The sequence below is a fragment of the Electrophorus electricus genome, chromosome 21 (genome assembly GCF_013358815.1).
Source record: "Electrophorus electricus isolate fEleEle1 chromosome 21, fEleEle1.pri, whole genome shotgun sequence".
Classification (NCBI taxonomy): domain Eukaryota; kingdom Metazoa; phylum Chordata; class Actinopteri; order Gymnotiformes; family Gymnotidae; genus Electrophorus; species Electrophorus electricus.
This window is the reverse complement of record NC_049555.1, coordinates 2,382,989-2,402,767: the sequence shown is the minus strand read 5'-3', so window position 1 is coordinate 2,402,767 and position 19,779 is coordinate 2,382,989. Positions and strand designations below refer to the sequence as shown.

At 48.1% G+C, this 19,779-nt stretch overlaps 1 protein-coding gene across 1 annotated transcript in view; it reads left to right on the top strand.

Annotated features, from left to right (window-relative positions):
* Positions 1-19,779, top strand: part of cntnap5b (contactin associated protein family member 5b) — a 63,577-nt gene that overhangs the window by 33,342 nt on the left and 10,456 nt on the right. Inside the window, exons 8-18 of the mRNA XM_035521142.1 lie at positions 3,625-3,934; positions 5,049-5,192; positions 6,728-6,899; positions 11,016-11,122; positions 12,127-12,246; positions 14,200-14,400; positions 16,464-16,620; positions 16,881-17,008; positions 17,531-17,701; positions 18,074-18,292; positions 19,263-19,502. Of these exons, the coding sequence (XP_035377035.1) occupies positions 3,625-3,934; positions 5,049-5,192; positions 6,728-6,899; positions 11,016-11,122; positions 12,127-12,246; positions 14,200-14,400; positions 16,464-16,620; positions 16,881-17,008; positions 17,531-17,701; positions 18,074-18,292; positions 19,263-19,502 (1,969 nt within the window). The remainder of the gene's footprint in view (positions 1-3,624; positions 3,935-5,048; positions 5,193-6,727; positions 6,900-11,015; positions 11,123-12,126; positions 12,247-14,199; positions 14,401-16,463; positions 16,621-16,880; positions 17,009-17,530; positions 17,702-18,073; positions 18,293-19,262; positions 19,503-19,779) is intronic.

Sequence of the window (19,779 nt, the reverse complement as noted above, 5' to 3'; positions counted from 1 at the left end):
CCAGTCACCTCACCTCCAGTGACACCAGTCACCTCACCTCCAGTGACACCTCCAGTCACCTCACCTCCAGTGACACCTCACCTCCAGTGACACCTCCAGTGACACCTCCAGTCACTGAGGTCCTGACATTTGCTTTTGGATTTGTCCTCATTGGTGACTCAGCTATCTGCCAGCTGCTGAAAACCTGTCAGCGAGAAACTGGGTAAATGTGTGTGTGTGTGTGTGTGTGTATGTGTGTGTGTGTGTGTGTGTGTGTGTGTGTGTGCGTGTGTGTGTGGGGGGGGTGGGTGAGGGGCTGAGGGGGTCTATGTGTGTGTGAGGCAAGGATTCTCTCAGCATGAGTAAACCTTTACATAGCACTGTATTTTGGCTTTTAAATGTTGTTTGGATTCCACAAAACTCCCTCCCAGGCACCCACCGAGTCCAAAAAACTCACCTCAGCAAACTAAAGAGCAAACTGTGTAAGGAATTATAACTGGGGCTCTTGGTTGTTGGATTTAATCACAAAAGAGATCAGCCAGCTGCCATTATGACTTATTACTATGCGACTCTCACACAGAGGTGGGCGGAGCAGCGCCAAACCTTAGCAAAGGGGTTTGAATAATGTCACAAGTAGAATGTTGTAATGTAATTTATTCACAAAAAGGCACCTAGCAATAAATAAATAAAATTCAATAAAAAAGTACTTCAAAGTATATAAAATAAGAACTAGAGTATTATGGTATGTGTAGAACTGCAGTGTAGCCTTTTAGTACAAACAACATTTGTTTGTTAGGCATTGTACTTTGTACTGTACTGTTTTTTGGGTTGTTTTTTTTTTGGTGATTCTTTTGATCTAAAATAAAATATAATGCTTGATTGTGAAACGTATTGCTAACAGCAAAGCACTACCAGATGCCATCACCAACAGCACATGCCAAAATGAACAGTAAAACTAAACTAAACGGCAGACTATAAGTAAATGTCTACTATGCATACTAATTGCTGTATAACATTGAGTTGATGTTGTTCGGTATAACAGTATTATAGATGTGGTCATTTTACTGCATAAGAAGGTATACAATTTAATATACAGAATAGAATTTAATTTGACTGTAACAGGCTCGTTAGATGTTCAATGTCTTGGAGTTTTGTTTAGAGTGTCAAGATTCGTCAAAAGTATTACAGTGTGAGAATGTATGCATAAGTATGTGTTACTGAGTAAGTATGGCTGGCCTGCTCTGTCTTCTGTCTGGTTGAAAACCCTGCTGGTGCCTATACTGGGTCTCGGCCTCAAGGAGCCTCGCATGCCAACCCTCGGCTAAAGTTTGAAAATAAATGAACACCCTTACTAACCCTTAGGAGTCTTGGACTATTTTGCCTGTTTTTGAATATTTCTGATTTTGCCATTATATACCACCTTAAATAATGTTTATATACCACCGTAAATAAAGTTTACCATGGCAGTGTTTTTTTTTTAGCACATCACCTATATAACCCAATGTAGACGGGTTATTTTTTTTCACTTTGACATACTTTATCGACATATCGGACCCCAAAAACACGCAATGGTCATGCGGTTTGATCACGCTGGCATGATCAGCAACTCCAGAGGGCTTCCAAGCAGTGTGTATAGGAGTATTAGTCAAGGTTCAGGAACCACCGCCTCCATCGGTTAAGTAGGTGAGCGCTACAGGAACGATTTTATTTAATTTTTTTACTCTTTGATTCCGCCTTCCACTCCCGCCCATGAACGCAAAGCCACGCCTGTAATATCTACAGTGGCCAGCAGAGTTAGATAAGTCGTAGCATTAGCAAAGTCGTAACTTCACTTTAGAGTGAAGAGGTAGACTGCTTATTAATAACGCTCATCATTTAACACGTCAGCAAAAGTGAACCGCGTGGCTATTATGCATGAGGAACAGTGCTTGCATGCAGACGCCTAGATAAGTGATAGGCATCAGGAGAGAGCCACAACACTGCCCTCCTGGGCAAGAAAAAAACAATTGATTTATTCCGCTAGGCAAAATATGATGACATACCATTACACTTCCCTTTTTCAGAGAGATATATCGTCTAATCATGTTACCCAAGTGCTCAAATTCTTCTTTGTCTAGCAGTGGCATTTGGCCAACGCGGGCATCAAACTTCCGTGTCTCGGGGCCATTTACGATGGCGCATTTACCCTGTCAGGAGGTGATTTCCAGATTTAGCTTCTTGATAGAGAAATTATAAAGCTATAAGCACTTAGAATTCAGCCCATAATGATTTGACGCTGCTGTGAGAGTAGATGACTGTTTTACTCTCATATATTTCTTTTTATTGAGCTGCCACAAGTTTATCAGTCACCATCTGTGTTAGCCAGTTAGCATCGCTAGCTGCAAGGGAGTTTGATGCAGTTGGCCAGCATGCCTGTATTTCTTTATAGATATTCACCCAAAAATATTACCTTATTTAGTGATAAAGATCTACTTGATTTGTTATTTAAAGAGTTCAAAGCATTGTAGAGATATCAGGAGGAGCACTTAGTTCTGCTAATTCCCATCCAACGTTATCCCCTTCACACGTAATCATTGTGTTCACTCTGGAAAAGCCCTACCCTGTCCACAGTAGAAGCACATAGCAATGCAGGGCGTTTCTTTTCCAAAAAGACGAAGGTGGGGGCAGAGTAACGGATGGAGTAATGGGTGGAGTAATGTCTCATAAAGTGACTGACAGGAGGTCAATGTAAACACAAAATAGTTTCCATCCCAGAAGGCAGTTTTTTAATGCAGGAGCACCTAATACTGCTGACGTCATTGCTAAAATATTCTCTTTAAATTAAATTTAACATATTTCACAGTTTATTGGAAGTAGAAAGAAGGTAGAAAATTAACTAATGCCCCTATAAGAACCTTTGCAAAATCATCTGCCACTCCACACGACCTAGAAAACCTGATCCAGGCTTTTACTTCCTCTCGGTCAGGTTGTTGTAAGGCATTGTGTCTCTTGCATGTTAGTCCAAAATGTTTCAGCTTGAAAGGACACGTTAGCCCATTTTTAGCTACCCTCTACAGAATTTTACCTTAGTCTACAATAAGGTTTCCTTGTTTGTTTTTAAAGCCCTGCATTGGCTCCCTGTTACATTACATATATGCTTTGTTTGTTTGTTTATGTTTATGCTTTATTTAATGTTTAGGTCCTTAAGGTGCTCCTCCTCTGATTGTCCCTTAGCTTCAGTTTAAGAACAAGAGCGAACACAAAAGGCTAAATACGGCAAATCCGTGAAAGGGTAATCCAAACTCGTGGTGTAGTCATGGCACGGTATAACATACCATCAAAGCAAAACACCAGCAACTGAAACACCCTGGGCCAACGCTCTGGAACAGGCTGCCAGCTGACCGCAAACATGCCGCATCAATGCGCCTTTTTAAAGTTCAAACAGAATTTATTCACGAGCTTTTGGAAATTATTGAACGTGTTGTGAGAATTTTTGTATGTATTTACATTCAAGACTATGCATCTGTACAGTACTAGTTGGTTTAAATGTCTTTTAAATAAAGTGTACTTAGTGTTCTTCTTGCTTCTGTCCTGTTATCCCGGTGTTGGGATGGCGGGGTTTTTTATTGTTGTTTTTCTCATGGCTGTCCTGCACTGCTGTTTCAGGGCAACGTGACTTTCTCCTGCTCCGGGTCCTCGGCGGTCTCGGCCACCTTCCTCAGCTCCAGGAGGAGCTTTCTGCAGCTCCCCGCGGAAGGGCCCGGAGGCGTTTTGGGGGCGGAGGGTGCGGAGGGGCCGGAGGGCGCCGGCGATCCCGCGTGGTCCGTCTCCTTCCAGTTCCGCACGTGGAATGACGCGGGCATGCTGTTGTGGAGCGGCCTGCAGGGGGCGCAGACACTGCTGCTCATACTCGCTGACGCACAGCTGCGGCTCACGCACCACAGATCGGCCCTGCAGAGCTCCGAGATCACCGTCGGTGAGGTGGAGTGTGTGTGTGTGTGCGTGCGTGCGTGTGCGTGTGTGCGTGTGCGTGCGTGCGTGCGCGCGCGTGCATGTGCGTGTGTGTGTGTGTGTGTGCGCGCGTGCATGTGCGTGTGTTTGTGTGCGCGTGCATGTGCGTGCGTGTGTGTGTGTGTGTGTGTGTGTGTGTGTGTGTGTGCGTGTTTGGGGCATGCATCTAGACAGCTTGCATACCTACAAAGGATGTTTTACAGACGAACATTTTGAAGTGAATTTTACAGACATTCAACAAATAAACATGTAATGGAAATAACTGTCTAGAAAATGACATATTTTATCATAGTTACCTCAGCTGTTAGCATTAGCTAGTGCTAAATGGCCAACAGAACACATCCAAATGTAATTATTTTTAAAATACTCACATTTCCTTTTTTATTAAATGATTTGTTGCCAGTCCTCCATCGTACTGACACAGGTTGTAAAAGAAGTCTGACACATAGTGGTTAGCACACACATAACTACAGGTTTTTGCCAGTTGTATCTGGGACATTAGCATCAGAAATATGTTTTATTCACTCAGCTCTGGGTGAGGTCCTATGAGGCTGGTTGGTAATATAGTGCTTTGTGCTGGTCTGAGCAGCTAACAGAACAGTTGAGGAAAAGGCAAACCTTCACAAAGGTAGTTCTCATGCCATGGGTGGAGACACCATGAATGGAGATACCATGGTTGGAGATACCATGGGTGGAGATACCATGGCTGGAGATGAGGGCAGTATAATTCTATTGACTCCTTTAATGATGTGTTTAAGGAAGACACATCTGAACGGCTTGTTTTCTGACATAGGCAGCCTGCAAGAAACGGACTGTGCTGTCTTCTTTCACAGTCTGTGGTTTGGCAGGCACTCCAAATACCCGACCATAAGTGCACACACATTGACAAAGTGAATTTTTCATCTGTCCCCTTTAAACAAATTTTATATACTCTATAAGAAATGTCCTCCCCAGTATTTATTTAGCCTTTGGCAGCTTCTCTGTGTTTGCGACTCAAGGAAAATGGCCGTCATACCTCTGAGCACACACATCAGTACTCTCAGCCCACTACCTCACGTAGTCACTCTGTCCTCCCTCAGGACGGGGCCTGGACGATGGTCAGTGGCACTCCGTATCGGTCAAGCTGAAGGGGCTCCAGGCGTCCGTGGCTGTTGACAATGAGCCACCGTCCAGCATCCTGCTCAGTGACTACAGTTGGCCCGGGAGGAGCCTTCTCATTGGCGGTAACGCTAGCGTTAACTCGTATTGGACTTGCATGGCGCTTCCACCTCTCTGTTTTCCAACATCCCTTTCCCATGAAACCTTTGTGCTTTACAAACTGTTCATTGCTTCACGAACTTCACTGTACATTTTGCTGCTGCCCACTGCGGTACGTTTGGAGTAAGTAGGTTTTTTTTGGCAGCGGGGGGGGGGGTTGGGGGTTGGACGACTTGTACTTTGATAACACGAGAGAGATTTGTTTCGGGTTTTTTTTGGCCGTTGGATATTTATCCAAACTTCCACGTAGAACCAGTGGGAATGTTAAATGTACGTGTAAAGTATCAGGGAGCAGCTTGAAGACGCACCGCACTAATGTGTTGAATATAGCGTGACAGTATGGTTTTTCCAGTGGCTACACTGATATCGACTGTAGATATTAGTGTTTCTCATATGTCCATTATTGAACACTTGCAAAGTGTGTGGTAGTTTATATTTATTCAGGATCAATGCAGGTAGTGTTTACTCACTTATGTAATGCACAGGCCTCAGAGTTTTTTGCCTTCTAAAGTTTATCTGGAACACCATAATGTTGCTATATGGTATGAATGTATTGTTAAATTGAAATGTATTGAGAATTTCAGTTGTGTAATTCAATGTCTGTTGAATATTCATGCATTACATTGTTTTTAATTTGTGTTATTATATTTATAATCAGTTATGTCAGTGTAAAATAGAAAGCACAGCATGTTTTTACGAATTTGTGGTTTAGAATTGTATTATCGTAGGTGATAACAGATGCACACGTGGCAAATTTCATTTTGTGTTTAAATGGGGTGTCGCCTGAAAATGCCAGGAGACATTCAATGTCACAACACCCAGCCTCTTTATAAGAATGAGGCTAGAAAGTGTTTCACCTAGGAAGTGTGTGTGTGTATGTGTGTGTGTGAAGGGGTGTGTTTGTGTGTGGGTGTGTGTGACTGCAGTGTGAAGGGGTGTGTGTGTGGGTGGGTGGGTGTGAGTGCATTTGTATTTCACTGCAGTATCAGGGTGTGTGTATGTGTGTGTGTGCAGTGTGAAGGGGTGTGTTTGTGGGTGTGGGTGTGTGTGTGACTGCAGTATCAGGGTGTGTGTGTGTGTGTGTGTGTGTGCAGTGTGAAGGGGTGTGTTTGTGTGTGGGTGTGGGTGTGTGTGTGTGTGTGTGACTGCAGTATCGGGGGTGTGTGTGTGTGTGTTTTCAGTGTCTGTTGCTTAATCAGTGGAAGAGCAGATGGCGTTCTACAGTGTCACGGGTTTGCAGTAAAATGAAATATCACAGTTTGCAACCTTTGCCTTGCAGTGACTGATGGTGCAGTCACTGCTGATAAATATAGTCCCTAAGCTTTGCTGCCCCATCAGTTCTGCCCCCAAGGCTTTGCTATGGTCTCCTTTCTGACCTGGGACTTACACTTTGGGTTGTTGCGATCAGTACGTTCACTGATCTAGATTACCCAGATTACCATTTAATTTGGTGCTTATGCACTTTTCTGGTGTTAATTCACGTCTTTTTTTTTCCCCACAGGATGCCCAGCTGCGCTGGCCAATCAGGGCTGTAGGAACCCCACACTGGCCTATCAGGGCTGCATCCGTTCTATTGTCATCAACGACTATTCCGTAGACTTGTACCGCGTGCAGCAAGGCCTTCTGGGTAACTACAGTGATCTCCAAATTGACATCTGTGACATCCGGGACAGGTACTATTTCTCTGGTGTTATAATAAGTATTTCGATTGTTTAATATGCAAAGTAATTTTTTTTTTTTTTGGACAAAATGGCCAAAGTGTCTTCAACACGAGCACTTTCTATGGTAGAGGAAAAGCAAGGTGTTTGAGGCTCCGAACTATACCACACCCTTAGACCCACTGTTGTGTCCCGGAAAGGGCAGAGTTGAGTTTCCGAGACTGGGGAGAGGGAGAGTGAAGATCACAGCCACTGTTTGAATATCTAGCAAGTTGCATTTGCAGTTGCTCGCGACCTCTCCTCACACATGGGCCGGCTAGACCGTGCCGACGGACGAGAACGCCATCGTCGCGGGCGGATGTTGCTCGCCGCGTCGAAAACGAGGAACGGGAGGGAGGGAGGCAGCGAGAGAAATCAGGAACAGTGGGAGGAGAGCAGGAGGAAGGAGATGGAGAGAGAGAGAGAGAGAGAGAGAGAGAGAGAGAGAGAGAGAGACGGGCCTGCAGCATGAATTCTTTCTCCTCTGTCCATCTCATTTCATCTGGCCTCTCCAGCCATTTTCCGACCCCGGCTAATGCTGTTCCTTGGCAGCAGAAGAAGGCCGCCGCCGGCACTGCTGAGGATATTAGTTGCTGGACGCCGCTCCTGGCACTGCCTGCACCTGGGAACGGCTCCGGGAAAGGTGGAGAGGGTGGAGTGGGGTGGTGCTGTTATTTTAGGAGCAGATTCCCAGAGCTCTTGCCTCAGCTGGGATGTTTTTAAACCATATTTTTAAAGCGCCGTCACACTGACCCTCCTTCTGCGCGCCAAACGCACCGCCCCGCGGGCGACCGTCTGCTCCAGCGACGTCCAGCGCCGTTAAGAGTCTCTAGGAGTAACCTTATTTCCCTTCAGTCTGACTCCAGCCTGCAGTTTATCACTGCACTGTAGGCATTTGCTTAAAAATTCCCAGATTTCCGAGTCTCGCTGTTCTGAGCTGCTTTTCCGAAGAAACTCGCCAAGCGAGACGGTAGATTCAAAAGTAGCTTACCGCTTTGGGAATGCCGAGTCTGACCAAACGCAGATACACCCGCCCTCGCGTTATTGGCTGAGAATTAGAGGTTCATTTGCTCCTTTTATGGTGAATTGCGTGCGACGCAAGCACAGAGTAGCGCGCCTTTGTAGTGTCACGAATGTGGAGAGAAAAATCTGGAATCCCAGATAACAAATGTATGTTTGGACGGAGTAGAAACCGCAGTGACCCTGCTTTGGGTCGTCGTCCCCCCGTGGAATTGTTAGCTACTGACATCAAAGCGTATTGATCACAGGGTGGACTTCCTCTCATCCGTGCATTATTGATGAAGAGATCGCTGCGCCTAGCCTAGCCTAGCCTAGCCTATCTTAGCCTCATGCTGGCCCTCTGCCTACCTGCCCGGCTGTAGCTTGATAAGACGGGTCAGTGCGAGTTTGGTGAACAGCCAGAGGACTCAGATGCCACAGAAACTATGCCTATACCCTCGCCGCATGGGAGCCAGGCGTGCACGTGCGTGTGTGTGTGTGTGTATGGGGGGGGGGGGGGGGGGGGGGGTAAAACACACCTTCTGAATGGTTGTCGTTCCTCCAAAGGTTTTTATGCAGCTTGACAGGGCCACGGGTGATGTTTTCTCTAGTTTGCCTTATGGCTCCTAGACCATGCTGTTGTAAAGCATCCGAGACTGGCTTTGCCAATTAACAACGGATGCACTAAAAGACCTGTACACGCATCCGTGTGCGTTAAAACCCGACGTGCCTCTTGATGGCTACCGTCGGAAAACTGGGATATAAATGCCCGTATATCCTAATCTGTGGCATCTCTGGCCTGCGAGACAAATCTACACAGCAGCCACGTGCCCCGTCGGCGGTCCGCACGCTCTCCACGTGAGGTTCTGCTCTCCGTGGCCCGGAGTGGCGCATGCGTGGCTCGAGATGGAAGATGGAAGCACGGGAGAGGAAAGGAGGAGAACGCGATGGGGAAAGGGGAGCAGGACAGGAAGACGGAGGAGAGAGGGTGGTGTCGGATGTGTGACTAAGCCCTTCACCATGCCCCCGTCTCTCTCTCTCTGCCTTAAAACATGCATTCACAACAGGAGCCTCTTGGGTTTTTCTAGCTTTTTTATACACAACCCCCTTTTGTATGCCCTGATTTATCATTCATTAAGGCTTTTCTTTGTGCCTCTTTAGCCTGTATTCCGTATGTGAATCTTGAATCAGCTTTTCACCCCCTGCTTTCAGATATTTCTCCGACTACGGAGCCGAACATGCTGTTTTGTTCTCGTAGTCTCTGGTATTCTCTTGCATCCTTCTGTTTTTACATATTCGGGTTTCTTTTCTGCTTTTCACGGTTGCTAAAATACCATGAAACACAAGACCGTCGCACGCCCAGTTGCACAAATGCTCGCGCAGCGCCTAGCGCTTGATTAAGGCGCGCGTGCGGCGTGTCTTGTTGCGTAGCAGGAAAGCGCCATCGACGGCACGCTCGCGCGCTGGAACTGAACTACGGCAAGCATCTCAGGTGTGTCTGGGATATAATCGTTATAATTACACACTGTGTTGATTAAGGTCATGGTTTTTAAGAGATCAAAAGCGATCACATTTGATTATCATTAGTGTTCTGACATTTGGAAATATTAAAAACAAAAAAAACAAAAAAAAAATCAGAAATCTCCTCTTATTAAATTTGGTCTAAACTAGTGAGATGCTTCCAGCCAGGATAAATTCAACATAAAATACGATGACTAAAGCAGATGCAGGCAGACGCACGTCCGTCGAGTTCGTGTACTTGTGAGCGCCGCCTGGGGGTTGCCCGGGCTGGGAGCACGTAAACAGCTGTCCTCCGAGAAACACCACTGATGTGTCCTTAACGTGATGAAGACAGCCTTCAGCTCTGCGGGCGCTTGGCTGTGTCGCCGAGCTAAACGCCTCTATCTCAGCGCTCCCAGTGATTTACGAGCGATGTGTTTTAGAGCGACTTATACTTCAGACCAAGACCATGGTCTCGAATCAAAACCGAGACCAGGAAAATGCAAGTCCATTCAAAGAGCATGAATCTAAATTTCAGCTCTGCAAACCAGTTTGATTTTTGCGTTCAGTACTAAGGATGAGCATCTCGGGCATGGAATGGCCCCAACCAAAAAATGTAACCCCTTAGCGTTATTTGAGCAACAGCTCACAACGAGAGCCATTCCGGGGGTTTAACTCCACTCTCCTCCAAGCTCTGCGGACAGGCAGCCCATGAAATCTCCTTTCACAGCGGCGACGGCTTGATCGTTCGGTTCTGCACGTAGTTTCCTAACCCACGGATCCGATAGTCTGTGGTCTCGGATGATCGGAAAGAAATTTCGAATCCACAGTATTGGAGACAGGGTCAGTACCAAAGAAAGGTGCGCCCGATCCCAACTCGAGATTTTAATGTGGTTGAGAATAGGGGGATTTGATATGTAGAACAACACACAGACGGCCGGGTGGGGTGGAGTTGGCCTGTTTCATTTTTAATAATCTTATACTATTTGTCTTATAAGTATGAGTATGAGGAGTTTGAGGGCATCTTGGCTTGAATTGTTTTTGTTTTTTTTGTTGATCTTGCGTACATATATTTGCATATTCGTCTGTTGTAGGTACATTGAGTAGAGCTTAATGACTAGCGGGTGCTTGGTCAACACGCCACAATTGTAATGCAATTTGCAAGATTGATGCGCTGTGGTAATCACATCGACTCTTTGCTATGTGACTTACATTATGGGCTTTGACTCTTTGCTACATAAGCATATGAGCTGTACTACACTGCTGTGTAAGCTGCATTATGGCGTTTGACTCAGCTACATGCATATATATATATATATATACTTGTTATTTGACACTTTAGCATGGGAGACATGGTGCTTCTTTCGGCATTTAAATTTGTACTACACAAAAATATAAACTGTTCATTTGACTCTATAAGTAGGCCCATAACTCTCAATGCTTTGGAGTTATTTTACGGTTTTGGGCTTTGGAGCACACGCTAAGCTTTTGTGCTGGATACATTAGTTCAGGACTCTTCCGTCAGCTACGTCGGGGTGTCTGTAGCGCGCCCCACGGCGCTCCGTCTGTGTAACCAGTCATCTTGTCTTGCAGGTGCACGCCGAGCTACTGTGAGCACGGGGCAGTCTGCTCACAGACGTGGAGCACCTTCCACTGCAAATGTTCCGGGACGGGCTACACAGGAGCCACCTGCCACAACTGTGAGTCTGCACCAGTGTATCGGGCAGCTTGGCTGTCGCGTGCGCCGTGGGGTGAATCTGTGTTCCGTTGTGTTAACCCTCCTACAGCTCACGGGGTGCCGGCAGAGGCCTGTGCGCGCTCATACGTGTTTGTAGCATGTTCAGATGTACGCAGCATGTGTCGATGTTCAGATGCGCTTATAGGCACGAGTACTTACCTCTGTTATATCTTTCTTACCGTACCGTTTTTGTATGTGCGTGTGTTTTAGACATAAAAACACAATTACCATGGACTTCTCTATCTTTCTAGTATTCGTAATATCAATCCGACTTAATTTTTTTCCGGTTTATTATACATCGTGGTGTTGTAATTTGCTTTTGGCTGTTGTACGCTGCAAGTAAAAGCCTATTAGGCTCCCGTGCCGTAGTTACGTAAGCCTGCGGCCCGCCATGCTGCACATGTTCTGTGCGCTGTAAAAGGGCAAGCACTCGGCTGCGGGCTGCTTCACGTTTTTCGCGCCGCGCCCCCTGCTGAAAGACGTGACGCTGCGCAGTGCGTGGAGAAGAAACAGGGTGTGCACAGTTTTAGATTTTTAAGTCTGCATTTCCACACCCTGCTCCTGCAGTAGCTGCAGGTTTCCGTGTTGCCCCTGTTCTGGAATGCCCATGTCAACTTTGCACGGCCGGATGAGTCGGGTGCCATGGTAACGGGGGAAAAACGCTAATGCATGCAGTGTTGATGCAGCCAAGGTCCAGAGACTGGGAGGCAGTGCTTCTCCAGGTGGGCTCCGGGGACCCTCATGGAGTCCGGCAGGCGGAAACACGAGCTGGTTCCCGAGCCCGACCCTGGGATCTGGTAGAGCGGAGAGCTGTCACGGCAAATCCATCCCCTCACACATAAGTTAGGGTGACCTCTGGAAGACCCGGCCAGTGTGTGCTGTTTTAATTCCGAGCTTGGAAATGAGACCTGACCTCTGACCCCTCTTCTGCCGTTTTTCATATTTCTTTCTCCCCCTTGTGCGCAGCTATCTTTGCACCATCGTGCGAGGCCCACAGACTGATGGGGAGCGCCTCCGGCTTCTTCTCCATCGATCCGGACGGCAGCGGACCCCTGTCGCCCGCCGTAGTGTACTGCAACATGACTGGTGAGAGCCCTGCGGCAGCACACATGTAAACACGCAAATTTTAGGACCCAGGGGAGCCCGGGGCGGGTTGGCGCACTGTTGGTAGGTGTGAGCAAGCTCCTAAAGAAAGCCATCTGTCTCCCCTTGGTTGGGTTTGCCTTGTTGGTCAGCTTGTTTATGCACTTAATGTGGATCCAGTACCTCATCTTGTTCCAAGCCATTGGTTTTGGTTGCTCCGCCTTAAGGTCGCCGAGCTATCGTTTATTTGTGTCGGATCGGCAAGAATGCGCTATAAGATGCCATGTTTTATTTAGGGCCTTAGAGAAGAGTTTCGTCACTTTTTTATCCCAAAGCATTCCCGAGGTGTGTTCCTGCCCACTCCAAACGTAACACATTAACGCAAGGTTCCCGAACGAGCGTGCGCGTTTCCACACCAGCGGCCAGACAGAGGAGGTCACAGGAAGGTCCGAACGGACAGGCGTGAAGCTCCTTTCAGGAGCCCCTCGCAGATGGGTTCGCCCCTCCGCCCAGACGCCCCGCGGTCCTCGGCGCCTGCGAGGCCGGCGTACCCCAGTCCTGAGGGGCCGTGGTCCTGTGTGGAAATTCTGCCAGGCTGTGAAGCCCCAGAGCTGCCGAGGGGCTGCTACGTGGGAGGAAGGTGGATGGAGTGAACAGGCCGGCCTGTCCCCAGTGGTGGGGGTTAGTGAGGGGGCTCTCCACTCTGAGCTCAAGGCGAGGGCCGATGCCTCCCTGTCCAGGGACAGGAACGCCGGCTGGCGAGTCTGGCCCACGGGGCCAACGGCAAGCTCGGTGAAATATTACCCATCTCAAGAAAAATCACGATAAGGGAAGTTTCTTCTTTTCTCTCTCTCTCTCTCTCTCTCTCTCTCTCTCTCTCTCTCTCTCTCTCTCTCTCTCTCTCTCTCTCTCTCTCTCTCTCTTCCCCCCTCTCTATCTCTGTCTTTCTGTCTACCCTGTGTCCCCTCTCTCTCTTAAGTATGCGTGCGGGTCTTGCTAGCTATTGCACTCGGTACTTCAGAATACGTCTTCACAGAGTTCACTTTGCTTGACCTCAATTAAAGACACTGTTAGGAATGGAAATGAAAGTGCAGCCACCATGCGCACATACACCTACACATACACACACACACACACACACGGAGCGCTCACAAAACACAGCCGCACGCGCACACAACCCGGCGCAGCGTATGCAGGACAGACAGACGCCGTCGCCGTGGTTTCCAGAGCCGCTCTGCGTCCAGAAAGGTCGTAGCGAAGAGCAGGCTTCATTTCTCCGTCTCAAAGCCGACCGAAGCCTTAAACACACACACACACACACACACACACACACACACAGGTCACCACGCGCACATCAAGCCACTTCGAGGACAACTCACATTCAGATGGCACCACAGTCGTGGCTGGTGCATGCACATTCGTGTCTGTAAATCTGCATCAGAAACAAACCATGCGCCGCTGGAAGGATAACTGGAGTGGATCTTGAGGAGCGATGAACGGAGGGCTCTTAGACGCCACCTGCAGCCAGTCTGACTCAAATTAGTTCTGGGAGCGCAGACTTTCCTGTGAATATATTTCTTTTGTATTAAATATTTCTTTGTAAAGGAGCTGACCAATTGGTTTTCAAAAAAACCCCAAAAAGTACCATTTAAAATGGTGTTTGAAGGAATTCATACAAATTTACAGTATGTTACGTGGCAGTTTAAGTACAAACCTTACATCACTAAATGTCAAAGCCTTAAAATGCCTAGAACTAAATAAATGGCTACAGTGGAGTAAAGTGACCTTTATTGTGTGACGTTCCCACCTCAATACTCTGTGGGTTAATGTAGTTTGCATTTGTATTTGACATCATTGTATATAACTTTACCTTTCTTAAGGCAAAATTCAGCTTTATTTAACGTGTGTGCGTGCGCGCGTGTGTGTGTGTGTGTGTGTGTGTGTGTGTGTGTCTAGAGGAGAAAGTATGGATGGTAGTGGATCATAACATCATGGGGCAGGTGACCGTGATGGGCTCTTCCCCGCAGAAGCCGCACGTCATGAAGCTGAACTACAGCGCCACCTTGTCTCAGCTCTCCACGCTGCTCCACCGGGCCGAGCAGTGCCAGCAGGAAGTGGTCTACCGCTGCAGGAAGTCCCGCCTCTTCAACACATGGGGTGAGCAACGGTGGCCGAGTGTGTACGTGACCGGCTTGGTCGTCCAGAATATAGTTCGATGAACAACGAGGAAATACTTTCCCTTTTCGTATGTGTGTGTGTGTGTGTGTGTGTGTGTGTGTCTGTGTGTATACCTGTGTGAGGGATATAGGTTTTCTAAAAATGGCTCCATGGAGTTAAAATACCAATAAATTAACAATCGGGTAAATAAGACTATATCCCGTAATATCTTGTGCTTGTTGGAAACAGACAGCCTGTCTGTCTCCCCGCCTCAGCCTGTCTGTCTCCCCGTCTGTCTTGCTTGTTGGAGATGTCTCCCCTCGTCTACCGATTTCAGTAAAGTGGTGCCTGCTCAGATCTGCAATATGACGTTCCTCATTACTCACTGAAGGCGTTATGAAAACACAATTTAATTACTTAATCTCAATCGATAGGAACCGGTGGCATTTATTGACTAGGTGTCCGTCGAGATTGTTCATTAATTAGTGGAGCGCGCATGGAATTTCCATAATCAGACTGAGATTAAACGTCCCACTGACCAGGACTGAAAGACTTTACCTGCCTGAGGCACCTTTACCGCCGACAGAACTCTAGGCTTACGTCCGGCGTGCGGTCCACATACCGCGTTATCTGGAAACGACTGTGGACGTGGCTGTCAGAGGCTGTTATCGTGCTTTTTTTTTTGCTTGGGGGGAAAAACTAGAATGGTTATTTTGTAGCCGTTTGTCCCAAATTAAAGCAGCGTGAGTCGCAGTGCGATTTGCCGGCGAGAAATGACCTTGAAACGTGCACGTGTGGGACTTACTGCAAGTCCAAACCACAGTTCAGTAAAAGGTCACACAAAGGGAAAGGCTGCATGAATAGAAACGGGTCATGGGGTTATAGATAGGATCCGCCTCGCTGTGTGTGACTCCTCAGCTGCCCTCTGCCAATCTAACATCACAGACCCCCTTAAACCCATCTTGATGAGGACTGCATGCCAAGTGGCTTAAAAGGGCCCGCTGGTCTCCTGCTGGTCTCCTGCTGGTCTCCTGCTTCTCATGAGGAAGCATGGGGTAGCAGATGTTTCCACCGGGCGGAGGAAGGGCCGGCCACAGCCGCTGCTCCGCGGACTCCGGGCGCAGCGATAATGAGGCGCTCTTCTAGTAATTGGCGCAGAGATGAGAACGAAACTGGGTTTTAATCCGCAAAGGCTGACAGAGACAGGCGATAATGAAGCGGATTCTCTTGATTGTGCTATTCAAAACGACGCGCTATAAATCTGGGAGCTTCACAACATTTTGGGACCAAAAAGGATAAGGGGATGTGCGCTCTTATAGATCCATATGCGACGAATCCAGCGTTTTCCGTATGTTTCTCCTTGATGTAGGGGAGACCTAAATCTGGCAGCACATACTTCTGTGTAACTTTGTGGATTTCAAAAGCTCAGACTCCTCACTGGTTTATTTGGGGACACATGCAAGTTTACTGATAGTATTATATATAACTATTGGCTATCACTCGAGCCTTAAGACTAAAGACAAGTCATTAGTTTGTTTTTATGTATGCTGTGTCGGAAGAGTAGGATAACATGATGAAGATGATGAAGAACAAGATTTATTAAAGGATCATTCCAGAATGGGAATGCATAAAATAATCCAGTGTTGATAACCCTGGATAATGATACTTGGCTAGAGAACACTGCACCATAGATTGACTAAAGGAAACACGGCACACGCAGTAAATACTGATGTGGGGATAGATGTGTGAACGGAAGGATGTGGTTATTGAAGGATGGACGGATGTGTGGGCTGAAAGATAGACATGTAGATAGGTAGATGGGTGGATGGATGGATGGATGGATGGATGGATTGATAGATGGATGTGTAGCTGGATGTGTGCATTGATAGATGGATGTATGGATGGATTGATAGATGGATGTGTAGATGGATGGATGGATGGATGGATGTGTGGATTGATGGATGGATGTATAGATGGATGGGCGTGCAGAATGCTAACTGCAGGTGTAGTTGTGCGCGGGGCCTGCTGTGTGCAGAGTCTGAGCAGGGTGTGCTTCGTTGCAGACGGCACCCCTCTGTCGTGGTGGCGGGACCGTGCTGGGGAGCGGAGGACCTACTGGGGCGGCTTCCTGCCCGGCGTGCAACAGTGCTCCTGTAGCCTGGCGGAGAACTGCATCGACATGAACTACTTTTGCAACTGCGACGCAGACAGGAGCTCCTGGTACAAGGGGTTATTTTTTAATTATGTCATGAGTGGAAGCATTAACGTTAAAGCTGGAAACCCTAAGCAAGCCTCGCTACCAGGCACATCTGTTCCCCTGCCGCAATCAGCCGTAATTTTGTGTCACGTGTGTCTTTTTTTTCCATTTAGCGTTTCCATTGATTTTGTCGTCCAAAACTCTGATTGTTTCCATTTAATTCCCCTCCGGAGTTGAGCGCTCGCTTGTTACGCCCTGACGGTTTGTCACGATTTGCTTGCAGGGAGAATGACACAGGACTGCTCTCCTATAAGGAGCACCTGCCGGTTACCGAGATCACCGTCGGAGACACGAACCGAACGGGATCGGAAGCCGTTTATAGAGTGGGTTCTCTGCAGTGCTACGGGGACAGTAAGAGAAGACTTTTCTCTCCATTTATGCTTCTCCTGCTAATTGCTTCTAAAGCCTATAAAATCTTAAACAGTATCTTCATCATTAGCACACGCTTAAAGCTCCCTCTTGCAGTCGTTAATTAACATCCGATGCACAGCTCTTAAAAATGCGACTCAAATTCTCCAGACTTCTCTTCTGCTCCCCGCGAGCAAGGACATGGCGACCCGCCGCAAATTGCGCGGTGACCGTATCTGTCGTGGAGAGATCATTAAAATCGTTAAAGCAGCCCAGCGGAACATATGACCCCCGGGGACGAGGGGGTCAAATAAATAAATAAATAAATAAAAGGGTCCCCTCGAAATTTTCGGGGTTGTGTGCAAAATGCCACGGGCGTTTGTGTGTTCCCTGGCCAAGAAAAATGGCTTCTCTCCCTGCCTTTCACAGGTCGCCACAGGTTAAAAATCTCACAGATCTCCACATCCTCTGGTGGCCGGGAGCTGGGCTGCCAGCTTTCCAATGTAATGCGCTCTTAATTCACAGGGTTCCTGTGGAACGCCGCGTCCTTCTACCAGGAGTTGTCCTACCTGCACTTCCCAACGCTGCAGGCCGAGCTCAGCGTCGACGTTGCCTTTTACTTCAAGACCACAGCGCCCTCTGGAGTTTTCCTGGAGAATTTGGGAGCCCGAGATTTCATCCGGGTGGAGCTAAGCAGTGAGTGTCGCCGCAATTCGCTTCCGCGGTGCCAACAGTAAGTCCAAGTCCGGATGGCGGGGAGGACCATCCGTAAATGCCTTTGTGAAGCCATGGGTATAAAGTTATTTACTCCTACGTATTTGGATCCTCCCATAATGCCAAAATGTATCATTTTCTTGATGGTTTTCATGATCCCAGGTTACACCTGCAGTTTCGGTTCTTGCTTTCGACGCATTACAACGTGCAGAAACATATCACGGGAGCTTCACGTGAGACGTCCCAACCGCTAGCGTCGGAAGGAAGCGGCCTGGTTCCTAACGCTGTTTTCAACCCCTTCCTTCGCCTTCCATCCACCCCTCCCCCCTTCATACCCTTCCCCTGTGCCCCCAGCGCCGTCAGCGGTCACGTTCACGTTCGAGGTGGGTGGCGGGCCCGCGGTGCTGTCAGTGAAGTCTCACGTGCCGCTGAACGACAAGCAGTGGCACCACGTCCGGGCCGAGCGCAACGTGAAGGAGGCGTCGCTGCAGGTGGACCAGCTGCCCCTGCGCTTCCTGGAGGCCCCGCCCGACGGCCCCGCCCGCCTGCAGCTCAACAGTCAGCTCTTTGTCGGTAAGCCACGCCCACTCGCGTTTCACAACAGGCCACGCCTTCTCCTGCCCTGCAGTAGACCTCCACCACTAGCAGCCTGACGCGCAGCCACAGTGTTGTGCCCGCTTGCAGGTTATTGGACAGCTGTTAGCAATATGCCACACCCGCCTGCAGGTTACTGGGTGGAAGTTCACCACATTGGCCCCATCCCCTCATATCTTCAAGCTAATAACTACTTATACCTTCATAATCAGCAGTTCTAAACAGTTCACATATCAGCACTGCCTGCTTGCCACTCTACACTTTACCAACAGGCCTTGCCGTAGGCTATTACCCTTCAAAATAAAAGTACCTCCCTCATAGAAGTGTCTCTGTGATGTATCGTTCCGGCCAGCTCCGAGCACGGCGTGGCCAGCCGTTCATTAACAGGCCTCGCTACAGGCCCAGAACGATCCCTCACTTTTACGGGCCGAGCCTAACGGATGGTAAATCCGTCTCCATTGCCACATGCTTATTCCACTTTCACCTTTCGCCGCGGTTTCTCAGTTTTCGGGCAGCAATTTAATTCGGAGTCGAAGCCGCGGATTTGTAAAGCCCACGAGGGGAATGACTTCTTTTAGAGCTCGAAAAAAACCTCCTGATCCTGCGCCTTCGGCCCCTACAAGAGCTCAAAAGGTTTGGAGGAACGATGCCTTGGCCAGATAAACCTGTGTTAATGAAGTTGTTAACGTTTTGTGTGAACTCTTAGCGCAAATTACCAAAGTGGAAGTGCAAGCTGTACTTTTAACACTCGAGCCTTTCACTTTGTGGTCATAGTGGACTTAAACAGTGGAATTAAATATGTTTAAAAACAGCAAACACATTTAAACTCACTTCGTACTCGCTTTGTACGGATCACTTATCACATCATATTCGTGTTAATTACCATGCAGTTACATGGCTACTAGTGTTTATTGTTTACTGGTAAATAATCTGTGTTTTACCCCTACAGGAGGAACGGCCTCTAGGCAAAGGGGCTTCCTGGGCTGCCTAAGGGCATTAAACATAAATGGGATGACCCTCGACCTTGAGGAACGGGCCAAGATGACCCCGGGGGTAAGCGCCGGGTGCCCGGGTCACTGCAACGGCCAGGCCCAGCTGTGCCACAACCGCGGGCGCTGCATCGAGCGGAGCAGTGGATACGTGTGCGACTGCACGCATTCGGCGTATGGAGGGCCACACTGCCAAAAAGGTATGCCGTTGCCCACAAAGCACCTCCCGAAAGGCTGACATAGTTCTCGTCCGGTCTGAGGGGTCCGGCATGTAGACCACCCTAACCGCCGACCTTCAGACACCAGCCTAAAACTTCTAAAACGGCCCCGAGCGAGTTAAATTCTCTCCGAGAGCCATATCATCCCACGGAGCCCTTACTAAAGAGCAATAACACATAAGTGTACCATATTCCAAACTAACAACCACATTTATGCAATTTAAATGACAAAATTTACAATTCCAACAGTCATCCCAAT